This window comes from Salmo salar, chromosome ssa03 (assembly GCF_905237065.1).
Source record: "Salmo salar chromosome ssa03, Ssal_v3.1, whole genome shotgun sequence".
Lineage (NCBI taxonomy): Eukaryota > Metazoa > Chordata > Actinopteri > Salmoniformes > Salmonidae > Salmo > Salmo salar.
In genome coordinates, this window is record NC_059444.1 from 52,959,690 (window position 1) to 52,972,321 (window position 12,632).

General features: G+C 43.2%; 1 protein-coding gene across 4 annotated transcripts in view; it reads right to left on the reverse strand.

Moving 5' to 3' along the window:
* The window catches only part of cpt1a2b (carnitine palmitoyltransferase 1A2b), a 53,648-nt gene that overhangs the window by 38,882 nt on the left and 2,134 nt on the right, over positions 1-12,632 (reverse strand). The window contains exons 2-7 of one of the 4 annotated variants that reach the window (XM_014192738.2): positions 8,667-8,809; positions 5,826-5,965; positions 4,409-4,580; positions 3,289-3,390; positions 774-911; positions 484-561 (exon numbers count right to left, since the gene is read on the reverse strand). In XM_014192738.2, the coding sequence (XP_014048213.1) occupies positions 484-561; positions 774-911; positions 3,289-3,390; positions 4,409-4,580; positions 5,826-5,965; positions 8,667-8,807 (771 nt within the window). In that variant the 5' untranslated portion in view covers positions 8,808-8,809. Of the gene's footprint in view, positions 1-483; positions 562-773; positions 912-3,288; positions 3,391-4,408; positions 4,584-5,825; positions 5,966-8,666; positions 8,810-12,632 lie in introns of those variants that run through there. The other 3 variants (XM_014192737.2, XM_045714934.1, XM_045714933.1) reach the window with 3 other exon arrangements.

Here is a 12,632-nt window from a genome sequence, read left to right on the forward strand (position 1 = left end):
ACACTGCTTCTTGACACACTGCTCGCTCAGAAGCCAGCCGCACCAACGTGTCGGTGGAAACACCATACAACTGACCACCGAGGTCAGCTTGCAGGCGCCCGGCCCGCCACAAGGTGTCGCTAGAGCGCGATGGGACAAGGACATCCCGGCCAGCCAAACCCTCCCCTAACCCGGACGACGCTGGGCCAATTGTGCGCCGCCTCATGGATCTCCCGGTCACTGGGTCTGTAGTGACGCCTCAAGCACCGCCGTGCAGTGCCTTAGACTGCTGTGCCACTCGGGATGCCCCAAAAAAATCCTTATTTAACCTGTCTCCTCCCCTTCATCTACACATATTGAAGTGGATTTAACAAGTGACATCAATAAGGGATCATAGCTTTCACCTGGATTCACCTGGTCAGTCTATGTCACGGAAAGAGCAGGTGTTCTTAATGTTTTGTATACCCAGTGTATATCTATAGTGTATCGTGGGAAGAGCAATACCATGCCATAGTAGTTGCTGTTGACCATGATGGGGCCTCGTCCTCTCAGGTAGATGTACTCCTCCCACCAGTCACTAACCTGACAGACAGACAGACAGACAGACAGACAGACAGACAGACAGACAGACAGACAGACAGACAGACAGACAGACAGACAGACAGACAGACAGACACAGACAGAGATTAGAAGTGAAATCATTACACTACAACAGCTATGAGCCTAAGTGAGCGAGCGAACTGTGTATGTGTTTGTGTGTAACAAACAGTATGTGCAGCAGTGAGTCTACTCACATAGTTGGTAGCCCACAGAGCTTTGAGCTTGAGATAGCGCTGCAACCTGTTCCCCAGACTGTTCTCAAACTGAGCCGCCAACACAGTCATCCGCTGGAACTCCGGGCCACTCAGCAACGGACGCACTGACTCCAGGTACTAAGTGAGAGAGACCCACCACACACCTCGGTTCAAAACAGCGTACTGTGGCGTCTTCATTAGTTGTACACCATAGAAAAACGTGTAGCACCTTAGCAAAACATTCTGCAACGGAAACCGTTTACTCCGAGCTTAAATTCTTTTTGCAACAAAAACAAGAGTTTCTATTGGAATTTTCAGCTAGGTCCCTCCCGGTTTCATTGTTTGCCTCTGTTTGATTTCTAGTGAATACACCCCAGGTATGAATGTTGCACCCATTCCACTCTGATTCAGTCCATTCTATTTAAAATGACCAAGATAAAATGGATGTTCAATCGTTGTCAGTTTTCAGGTGACAACCAGCCATTTCAATTCTTCAAACTGTCAGGTTGGTTGTTGATCATCGCTAGACAGCCATTTTCAAGCAGATTTAAGTCAAAACTGTAAGTACGCCATTCAGGAACGTTCAACGTCGTCTTGGTAAGCCTCCCAGTAACCACATATCCATCCACAGTTGATATGTGGGTAAAGTCATACCGTATAAAACAAAATCCCGACAGGTGTGATAGAAACAGGAAGTTTAACAAAAATGGTATAAAACGCTGACACAATGTGTTCGTTCGACACGGCGACATCTTTTTGTGTCTGTAAAACGAATTGCGCGAGAAATGGCAGTGCATGTGTTGTGTTGGATTTGCCCCAAACATAATGCTTTGTATTCGATAAAAAGTACATTTCTTTGACACATTTTTTGCAGTATTACTTTAGTGCCTTATTGCGAACAGGATGGATGATTTTGAATATTTTTTATTCTGTACAGGCTTCCTTCTTTTTACATTGTCACTTAGGTAAGTATTTTGAAGTAACTGCAACGTTGTTGATCCATCCTCAGTTATCTCCTGTCACAGCCATTAAACGGAGTAACTGTTTTAAAGTTAACGCTGGCCGCATGGTGAATTCCCCAAGCAGTTTCCTTCCGCTCCAGGAAACGGAGTTAGGAAGGACGCCTGTATCTTTGTAGTGACTGGGTATATTGATACACCATCCAAAGTGTAATTGATAATTGATAAGTGTAATTGATGTTCGTGGGCTATACTCAGCCTTGAAGATATCCCTCTAGTGGTGTGGGGGCTGTGCTATGGCAAAGTGGGTGGAGTTATATCCTGCCTGGTTGGCCCTGTCCGGGGGTATCGTCAGACGGGGCCACAGTGTCTCCCGACCCCTCCTGTCTCAGCCTCCAGTATTTATGCTGCAATAGTTTATGTGTCGGGGGGCTAGGGTCAGTCTGTTATATCTGAAGTATTTCTCCTGTCTTATCCGGTGTCTTGTGTGAATTTAAGTACGCTCCCTCTAATTCTCTCTCTCCCTCCCGGAGGACCTGAGCCCTGGGACAATGCCTCAGGACTACCTAGCCTGATGACTCCTTGCTGTCCCCAGTCCACCTGGTCGTGCTGCTGCTCCAGTTTCAACTGTTCTGCCTGCGGCTATGGAACCCTGACCTGTTGCCCGGACGTGCTACCTTGTCACGGACCTGCTGTTTTCGACTCTCTCTACCGCACCTGCTGTCTCTAACTCTGAATGATCGGCTATGAAAAGCCAACTGACATTTACACCTGAGGTGCTGACCTGTTTCACCCTCTACTACCACAGTGATTATTATTATTATTTGACCCTGCTGGTCATCTATGAATGTTTGAGTATCTTGGCCGTGTACTGTTATAATCTCAACCCGGACAGCCAGAAGAGGACTGGCCACCCTCATAGCCTGGTTCCACTCTAGGTTTCTTCCTAGGTTCCTGCCATTTTAGGGAGTTTTTTCTAGCCACCGTGCTTCTACATCTGAATTGCTTGCTGTTTGGGGTTTTAGGCTGGGTTTCTGTATAGCGGCAGCGTAGCTTAGTGGTTAGAGCGTTGGACTAGTAACCGAAAGGTTGCAAGATCGAATCCCCGAGCTGACAAGGTATGAAATCTATTGTTCTGCCCCTGAACAAGGAAGTTAACCCACTGTTCCTTGGCTGTCATTGAAAATAAGAATTTGCTCTTAACTGACTTGCCTAGTTAAATAAAGGTAAAATAAATTAAAATAGCACTTTGTGACATTGGATGATGTAAAATGGGCTTTATAAATACATTTGATTGGTTTAATACTTATTGACATTTCAGCTTTTCATTTAAAAAAATCCTGTTTGACACTATGGGGTATTGTGTGTAGATCAGTGACACGAAATCTAAATTTAATACATTTTCAATGCAGGCTCTAACACAGCAACATTTTTACAAATTCAAGGGGTGTGAATACTTTCTGAAGCCACTATATCTCCGCCACTAGGGTGAACTGGGCACTCTTAGGTTGGATATGCGTTTGGGGGAAGCGGATCCTGGATCTGTGCACACTCACCCTCTCCAGTGTGTCTTTGATGGGCGGGACGGGCAGGCAAGGAAGAGAGGTCTGATAGCTGTACAGGAGAGGCTTCCTGCCAGACAGCAGACGCACCAGGGTCTGAGAGAGGGGAGGGGGGGGGGAGTGGGAGAGAGAACATCAATGAATCTACTAAAACTACAATCACAGCACAACCAAATATTTTTTATAACTAAACCAAGATAGACCACAGCCTGTCATTTCCAATGGGAACAAATTAGTCATAGTGGGCAGAACAAGCAAGGAGGTGGGCAGAGCCAAGCACGAGCTAGCGAGATCCTATTGGTGTTTTCTAGCATGCGTCTGCATATTTCCGTTAGGGAACGCCTCCTCTGTGAAGTGCGCGTGAGCAATAACTCAATTTGCCTTTGCACTCCTAAACAACGCAATTTTTTTTAAAACTTTGGCAAAGGGTAAAGTCTACAAAACTTAGTCCGCTCTGTTCATAACAGATTCTAGTTTTGGGAATCTTAAACTGTATTGAGATCAAATGTTTCGTCAATGAGAAAATGTGTAGAATGTCAGCCAAAAGTTTCCTCATTGAGAGAGAGAATACATTAAATGATTACATTATAGAAGTAGACTGGTTGTCAGTGCGGCTGTAGGTCTGCCAGAGACTCTAAGAAAACATCACTGGATAAAAGAAAAACAAGTAACATGGGGACCTCTGTTGGTCAAACGTAGAAGATTACAGCCCTCTACTGGCAGGAATTTTAAGAACAGGTCCTACCCACGTCAGCCGGTTATTATCGTGAAAGAGACTGCCAGTCTCACGGTAATTGACTGTTAATATAATCCACTCGCCACCATATTTGGCAGGTGAGTGGAAACGCCAAGCGGATGCTTCACATTTATACGTCCAGCGAAATATTTGTCTCATTGTTCCCATCTGTGGTACAACTGCAGCTACCTCTCCTGTTAATGCTTTTGCCACTGCGTGTACTATCGCCACAACAAATACCACTACCAGCGATTACAATATCACTATTATTCCATCCATCAATATACTAGAGAAAAACGGAAAAACCGCGCTAGAGTGCGAAGTACAAAGAGGGTTTCCTCATTAAGGTTTCCACTGTCTCCGGCATAGCATGCATACCACCCAGACTTTGGTGGTGGTGGAGATGTGTCCGTGCTGCTCGAACATCCAGCGGTGGTAGGAGAGCAGCAGCTTGAGACAGAACCTCAGGGTCAGGATGAGCGACAGCCACAGCAGGGTACTGAACACCAGCACTGACAGCATGGTCTGGCCCTGGACACTCAGAGAAAGACTACTGGTGGGGGAGAGGAGAGAGAAGAGAGGCGAGAGGAGAGAGAGAATACATTAAATGATTACATTATAGAAGTAGACTGGTTGGCAGTGCGGCTGTAGGTCTGCGAGAGACTCTAAGAAAACATCACTGGATAAAAGAAAAACAAGTAACATGGGGACCTCTGTTGGTCAAACGTAGAAGATTACAGCCCTCTACTGGCAGGAATTTTAAGAACAGGTCCTACCCACGTCAGCCGGTTATTATCATGAAAGAGACTGCCAGTCTCACGGTAATTGACTGTTAATTAATATAAATCACGTTTAGCATCTCCAGGCCTCCATTACAAGCCGCTGATGCGCGCCTCTGGAACACCTAGATCTAATGAATTAATTGAATATACAACATCACAATAAATCCATTATTTATTGTTGTCATGATCTAAAGAAACATTATGATGTGAAGAAAATGTATTTCCGAAGAACAGAATATGATCTGGCCTACTGTATGTTATCTGGCTATGGCTGTAGGCTGTAGGCTTGTTCATTAATCAGACAAGATATGCTTATAAGTCCCGTGCCATTATTTTATACTATATACTATATTTAACTTAGCTGAATAAAATCGAAAGGATATTTTTCCCATTCATGTGCATGTGAAGCGGCCATCTTGAGCGTAAAAGTGATCATTTGAAACAGGTCCTATACACTATATTTTGAGTTATTTGGCAACTTTATTTGTGAATGATACAAGCCTTAGAATGTCTTAGAAATCAAAACATTTATGGGCTGCATGGTGCGACTATAGGCTATTGATGATTTGAGAAAGTAGCAACAACAAAAAGCTTGCACTCTGTTCCTTGCCTCAGGCTGCATGTGCTGTTCTCTCATCATGTGAACATATTTTCACCTATTCTCAATTTAATCTTGTGTTTTCTAATATGTAAAATATGTTTTGATTTAGAATGGCCCATTATCAAATGGGGGGGGGGGGGAATACACACACACACACACACACACACACACACATATACACACACACACACACACATATACACACACACACAATGAATGTTATCATGGGAGGAGAGCGCAGGAATGTGAGTATACATAAATGGTAAAGTGAGTCAGCCATGACTAGAGTCAACTGAGCCCAGGATGTAGATTTAATAAGGGCATAGGTCATGTGTAGTATAACATTAATTATAAACTGGGTGGTTCTACTCTTCCTCCCTAGGGAGAGGTAGTGAGTAATATAGCTAGTTACCTGACGGGCAGGTGCTCCTGGATTTTGGCAATGAGGCCCATGGAGGGGTCAGAGCGCATGTACATGGTGGCCAGGATGGCTATGACAACAAACAGCCAGGAGGAAGGGCTGGCGGGGTACACCCCTTTGATCACCCTGTTCTGTCACCACAGAAGAAGAAGACCACAGTGTGAATATACTGTACATAGAATATGATATGGTAGGACTGGTAGAAAACACAGGTAAAGGTCAGTGTACAGGATTCTTAAAGACCAGTAGAAAAACATAGTGTCAGTATATAGGATGAATTGGATATGGTTACCTGAGGAATAGTAAAGAAAGTAGTAGATATGCATAAGGATGAAAGTGAAAGTGATATACTGTATATTCATATGAATATACTGTACGTACACACAAGTATTCATTCAAGGGTTTTTCCTTATTTTTCCTATTTTCTACATTGTGAGCTGCATCAGATGACCTGGCCTCCACAATCACCCGACTTCAACCCAATTAAGATGGTTTGGGATGAGTTGGACCGCAGAGTGAAGGAAAAGCAGCCAACAAGTGCTCAGCATATGTGAGAACTCCTTCAAGACTGTTGGAAAAGCATTCCAGGTGAAGAGAGAATTCCAAGAGTGTGTAAAGCTGTCATCAAGGCAAATGGTGGCTACTTGAAAGAATCTCAAATTAATTTTGATTTGTTTAACACTTTTTTTGGTTACTACATGATTCCATATGTGTTCTTTTATAGTTTTGATGTCTTCACTATTATTCTACAATGTAGAATATAGCAAAAACAAAGCAAAAACCCTTGAATGAGTAGTTCTGACCAAACTTTTGACTGGTACTGTATATAAATGTAAAGGACTGGTGTAGAGGAAGATGTGGTACATACTGAACCCTTCATCTCAACGTCGCCCAAATCAAACTCTTAAACATGCCTGAGGCAGGAGTCTGATAAGGAACTGTTTGCACACAAAAGGAAACAATCCAACGCTGGAGTTGAAACAAAAACTTGAAGAGCGGGTTTTGGCTACGCTTCAAGTCAACATCTCTCGTGACAATGTCTGAGCATGCACAGGGTCACCATAGAAACCAGGTTGGGAGGTGGTTGAGCACGAGCTCAATACTTTTACTTTTAACGTACATGAAGGCCTAGTCATTACTGAGCCTTCTTTGCTTGTAAATATCCTTTGATATCTGTTGTTTTAAATGTGATTTTGTCTGTATGTAATGATTGCTGCAAAATGAATTGCCTCGGAAGATATTAAAGTTAACTAAACTAGTTGAGCACTACAGCATAGACAACATGAGGGAAGTGACATTGCATTAAAAAAAAAGCCATGCGTCACAAACTCACAAAAAAAAAAAACACTTATCGGCACAGCTGTACAGTGAGCAGAGCAAAATACTGTAAGTAATGTGCTAACAAAAAGGTATTTGTTGACATATTTATACATCAAAGTCCAGCTCGTTTCCCTCTGCATCAGGCTCTGTAGCACCTACATACTGCATTTCACAGAACATGAACACACACGCATACATTCTCTCATACATAGACACACACGCACTCATGTTGTCCTATATACAGTATATGTATACAGTACCAGTGTCAAATGTCTTGGCACACCTACTCATTCCAGGGTTTTTCTTTATTTTTTCTATTTTCTACATTGCAGAATAATAGTGAAGAAATCAAAACTATGAAATAACACACACGGTGTCATGTAACCAAAAAAAGTGTTGAACAAATCAAAATATATTTTAAATTCTTCAAAGTAACCACTCCTTGCCTTGATGACAGCTTTGCACACTCTTGGCATTCTCTCAACCAGCTTCACCTGGAATGCTTTTCTAACAGTCATGAAGGAGTTCCCACATATGCTGAGCACTTGTTGGCTGCTTTTCCTTCAATCTGCAGTCCAACTCATCCCAAACCATCTCAATTGGGTTGAGGTTGGGTGATTGTGGAGGCCAGGTCATCTGATGCAACACTCCATCACTATCCTTATTGGTCAAATAGCCCTTACACAGCCTGGAGCTGTGTTTTGGATCATTGTCCTGTTGAAAAACAAATGATAGTCCCACTAAGCTCAAAGCAGATGGGATAGTGTATCACTGCAGAATGTTGTGGTAGCCATGCTGGTTAAGTGTGCCTTGAATTCTAAATAAATCACAAAGTTTCAACAGCAAAGCACTCCCACACCATCACACCTTCTCCATGCTTCACGGTGGGAACCACACATGCGGAGATCATGCGTTCACTTTCTCTGCATCTCACAAAGACAAGAAAATATATATCTCAAATTTGGACTCATCACACCAAAGGACAGATTTCCACCGGTCTAATGTCCATTGCTCGTGTTTCTTTGGCCCAAGCAAGTCTCTTCTTATTATTGGTATCCTTTAGTAGTGGTTTCTTTGCAGCAATTTCACCATGAAGGCCTGATTCACGCAGTCTCCTCTGAACAGTTGATGTTGAGATGTGTCTGTTCCTTGAACTCTGTGAAGCATTTATTTGGGCTGCAATCTGAGGTGCAGTTAACTCTAATGAATTTATCCTCTGCAGCAGAAGAAACTCTGGGTCTTCCTTTCCTGTGGCGGTCCTCATGAGAGCCAGTTTCATCATAGCACTTGATAGTTTTTGCGACTGCACTCTTGAACATTTCCGGATTGACTGACTTTCATGTCTTAAAGTAATGATGGACTGTTGTTTCTCTTTGCTTATTTGAGTTGTTCTTGGTCTTTTACCAAGTAGGGCTAACTTCTGTATACCACCCCTACCTTGTCACAACACAACTGATTGGCTCAAATGTATTAAGGAAAGAAATTCCACAAATGAACTTGGTCCTTCTTTACCCTCATGCGGCTGATCCTCTTCTTCCAGGAGCGCAGGCCAGAGAGGTAGATCTGGGACAGGGCCTGGTAGGAAAGGCGCAGGTCGATCCCCTCGGGGGTGATGGTGAACTGGAAAGCCACTGCCTGGTGGGCCTCTGCCATCGCTACGGAAACAGGACCAGAGTCACATACAATCATCTATTAAACAGGAAAATACAGTTACAACTACAGCACCATCACTATAGAAACAGGACCATACAGTTGCATAAAATATTGTACTGATGGTCTACCTCAGGGCTCTCCAACCCTGTTCCTGGAGATCTACTGTCCTCTAGGTTTTCACTCCAACCCTGTTCCTGGAGATCTACTGTCCTCTAGGTTTTCACTCCAACCCGGTTCCTGGAGATCTACTGTCCTCCAGGTTTTCACTCCAACCCTGCTCCTGGAGATCTACTGTCCTGTAGGTTTTCACTCCAACCCGGTTCCTGGAGATCTACTGTCCTCTAGGTTTTCACTCCAACCCTGTTCCTGGAGATCTACTGTCCTCTAGGTTTTCACTCCAACCCTGTTCCTGGAGATCTACTGTCCTCTAGGTTTTCACTCCAACCCGGTTCCTGGAGATCTACTGTCCTCTAGGTTTTCACTCCAACCCGGTTCCTGGAGATCTACTGTCCTCTAGGTTTTCACTCCAACCCTGTTCCTGGAGATCTACTGTCCTCTAGGTTTACACTCCAACCCTGTTCCTGGAGATCTACTGTCCTCTAGGTTTTCACTCCAACACTAATTTCGCACACCTGATTCTAATAATTAGCTGCTGGATAAGCTGAATCAGGTTAATTACAACAGGGTTGGAGTGAAAACCTACAGGACGGTAGCTCTCCAGGAACAGGGTAGGAGAGCCCTGGTCTACATCTTCAAGTTTCAGGCCCGACCGGGGTACTGCAGACAATGTATTCAGAAAGCAGGATTCCCCATTATAGTCAATGGGAGTATGACAGTCATTGTGGTCAATATTCATGGATATTAAAAAACAATAATAATAATGTCATAACGCAATCATTGTACCAACACTTGCTTCTACTTCCCCAGAAGTTAATCTTTGAACTGCTCTTTCTTTTTTTAATCGCACACAGAAGAAGTTATAATGTTAATTTGCAGCCGGCAGTACCCTGTCGGCCTTCTACTTGAGACACTCGATGAGAGGGGGCCGCACTGAGCTAGCCTGCAAAGTCACTTCCCGGAGTAGCTCAAACTGCACGTGCAACATTTCCAAAAACTCCTCCATGAAGCAAGATGGTGACATGCTAAAACGACACTTTCCGATGTTCAACTGCGCCACTGAGACTTCACATAGGACACAATGGGGCGACGCCATCAATGGCTCCGTCCATTGAGTCCACTGACAATAACGATCCACAGATGATGAGATGATCTGTCTGTGACATTTCAACCATAATGTATAATATTAATATCTATTCAATAGGGCCGGGACGATACCAAGCATCGCGATACTTGTTAGTATCGTGGCAAGGAAACAAAACACGAAGCGGATGTAACTTCATTAGGAAAACAGCCCTGATGTTGGAAACAAACATCATTATGTTGTCATCCAGAGTGACATGTATTTATTTTCCAGGCTATAGCACACTATTTTACCAGCAGCAGGTTTTTAAAGGACCAAAGAGTTTGGTCTGCTTCGTGTTGACATTTTTTGCCATGTAAGAAATATTGTGATGCTGGTATCATCACAGCCTATATAGAAGAGAAAGAAAAAAACATTGGCATGTTCAACCAAGTGCTCACTGATTGAATCAAGTTTTGGTGAACGGCAATGTGCCACTGTTCAGTATTAGTCTATTATCCAATACTTTCAGATCTACATAAAGAGCCTAGGTACATTAGGTCTACATGACTTCTGTCAATGACTACCGTTCTGGGCAGTTCTAGTCCTCGTCATTCCTTACATGGTTCAAATGGATCATTTCCAAATGTCAAAGCTATAAGTGTAGCCTATACTGTAACTGTGCCGTGAAAAAAGATGCACAGATGTGTGGGGGCACACTGGTACAGCTTGCCACTGTTGTGTGACGGTTCGCATCATACCAACGTGACTGAACCGATTCCAGTTGTAATAGCTACACACTGACACACACAACATTGGCCCAGGATGTGATGGTTGACCTATACACCCACATTTAAAACCGCACACAGAAGGAACTATAAAAGATCATTTGCAGCCTGCAGTACCCCGTTGGCCTTCAACTTGAGCTACTCAATGAGAGAGGGCAGCACTGAGCTAGCTTGCAACGTCACTTGCTGGAATAGCTCAAAAAAAACTGAGAGAGAGAGAGAGAGAGAGAGAGAGAGAGAGAGAGAGAGAGAGAGAGAGAGAATATGTGTGTGTGTTGGAACGAGCAATGCATATTTCTCCCTTCACTCTGATGGGGTTTGCATCTCTCTCTTCTCATCCATCTCTCTCACAACCAGAGAGAAAGTGACAGTAAGATGTGCGAGAGAAAGAGAGAGAAAGAGGAAGTAAGAAGATCGAGAGAAAGGGAGAGAGAGAGAGAGAGAGGAAGTAAGAAGAGCAAGAGCGAGAGAGATTGAGAGATAGAGAGACTGAAAGAGATCGAAAGAGGGTGTTTAAACTAGGTGACAGTAAATTACAAAGAATCCATGCACACACACACACCAAATGTGGAGGTGTGCACACACTCAGAAATACACAAAGAATGTGCAAGTGACACACACATACAGAGAATAACAACAATCGAGGTATTGTGAGAATGAAGGAGAGGATTGTTGTTCAGAGTAAGAATCTTCCATGCTCAGGGTAAGGCAGCTGACATGCCTCCCGCTCCTCTCCTCAAGTGAAAGACTCCCCTCTCCTCTCTGCAAGTGAAAGACTACATGCCTGCCCTTCATCCACAAAAGCCTGAACAGGTTTAAACATTGATTTCTACAGCGTGCAAACAATCCAGATGACTTACTGAGTTATTAGTCTACATTCGCAAAGTCAATGGGAATAGTTTCAGAGAACACTGGTTGAATACGGTATGTATGGCCCTCCAGCTATAGCTCTCTAGGTGGGGTCTTAAAAGCTTTACATGGCAAACAGCACTGAATGAAACTATGGAAATACAACTATCAAGTAGGCTACTTTCCTCGCAAGGTGGTGAAACAAGTTACTAGTTCACAAATAACCTTTGCACTCAGTAACCTGCAAACGGCCTCTTGGAAATGAAATACTATGTGGTAAAGCAGGTTTGGCGTGATCATTGGGAGAAAAGGAAAGAACTCGCTCTGGGAGTTCACTCGCACGTGAATGCGATGGTACAAATACGCAACGTTACGAATTCACAATGCGCAGACTCCAAAACTGCGGGCACGTGATGCACTCACATACAGTGGTTTATACCGCATGTTAATTGATAATAAATGAAAACAATTAACTAATTAACTGTCTGTGTGTGTAGATCTGTATTATACAGAATATAAAGGATAGGCCTACTTTCTCCACCTATATCTGATGGAAGTGACATGAATAAACAGTTGCCCATCCACTTCCTGCCTGTGTGTAGGCCTATCAGCAAAGACCTTTCACTTACGCTATGAAGTTTCTGTAGGAAAACTACAGGCCTACTTAGGCCCTAGCCTACTTGTAGCCAATAGTCTAATCGTATGCAACATTCCTACAAACTAGGGAATTATCATGTTTTAGACAAAAAAACGACTTGTTGCAAACAGTGGTGGAAAAAATACTCAATTGTCATACTTGAGTAAAAGTAAAGATGCCTTAATAGAAAGTGACTCAAGTAAATGTAAAAGTCCCCCAGTAAAATACTACTTGAGTAAAAGTCTAAAAGTATTTGGTTTTAAATATACTTAAGTATCAAAAGTAAGTGTAATTGTTCAAATATACTTAAGTAGCCTATCAAAAGTAAAAGTATAAATCATTTCAAATTCCTTATATTAAGCAAATCAGAT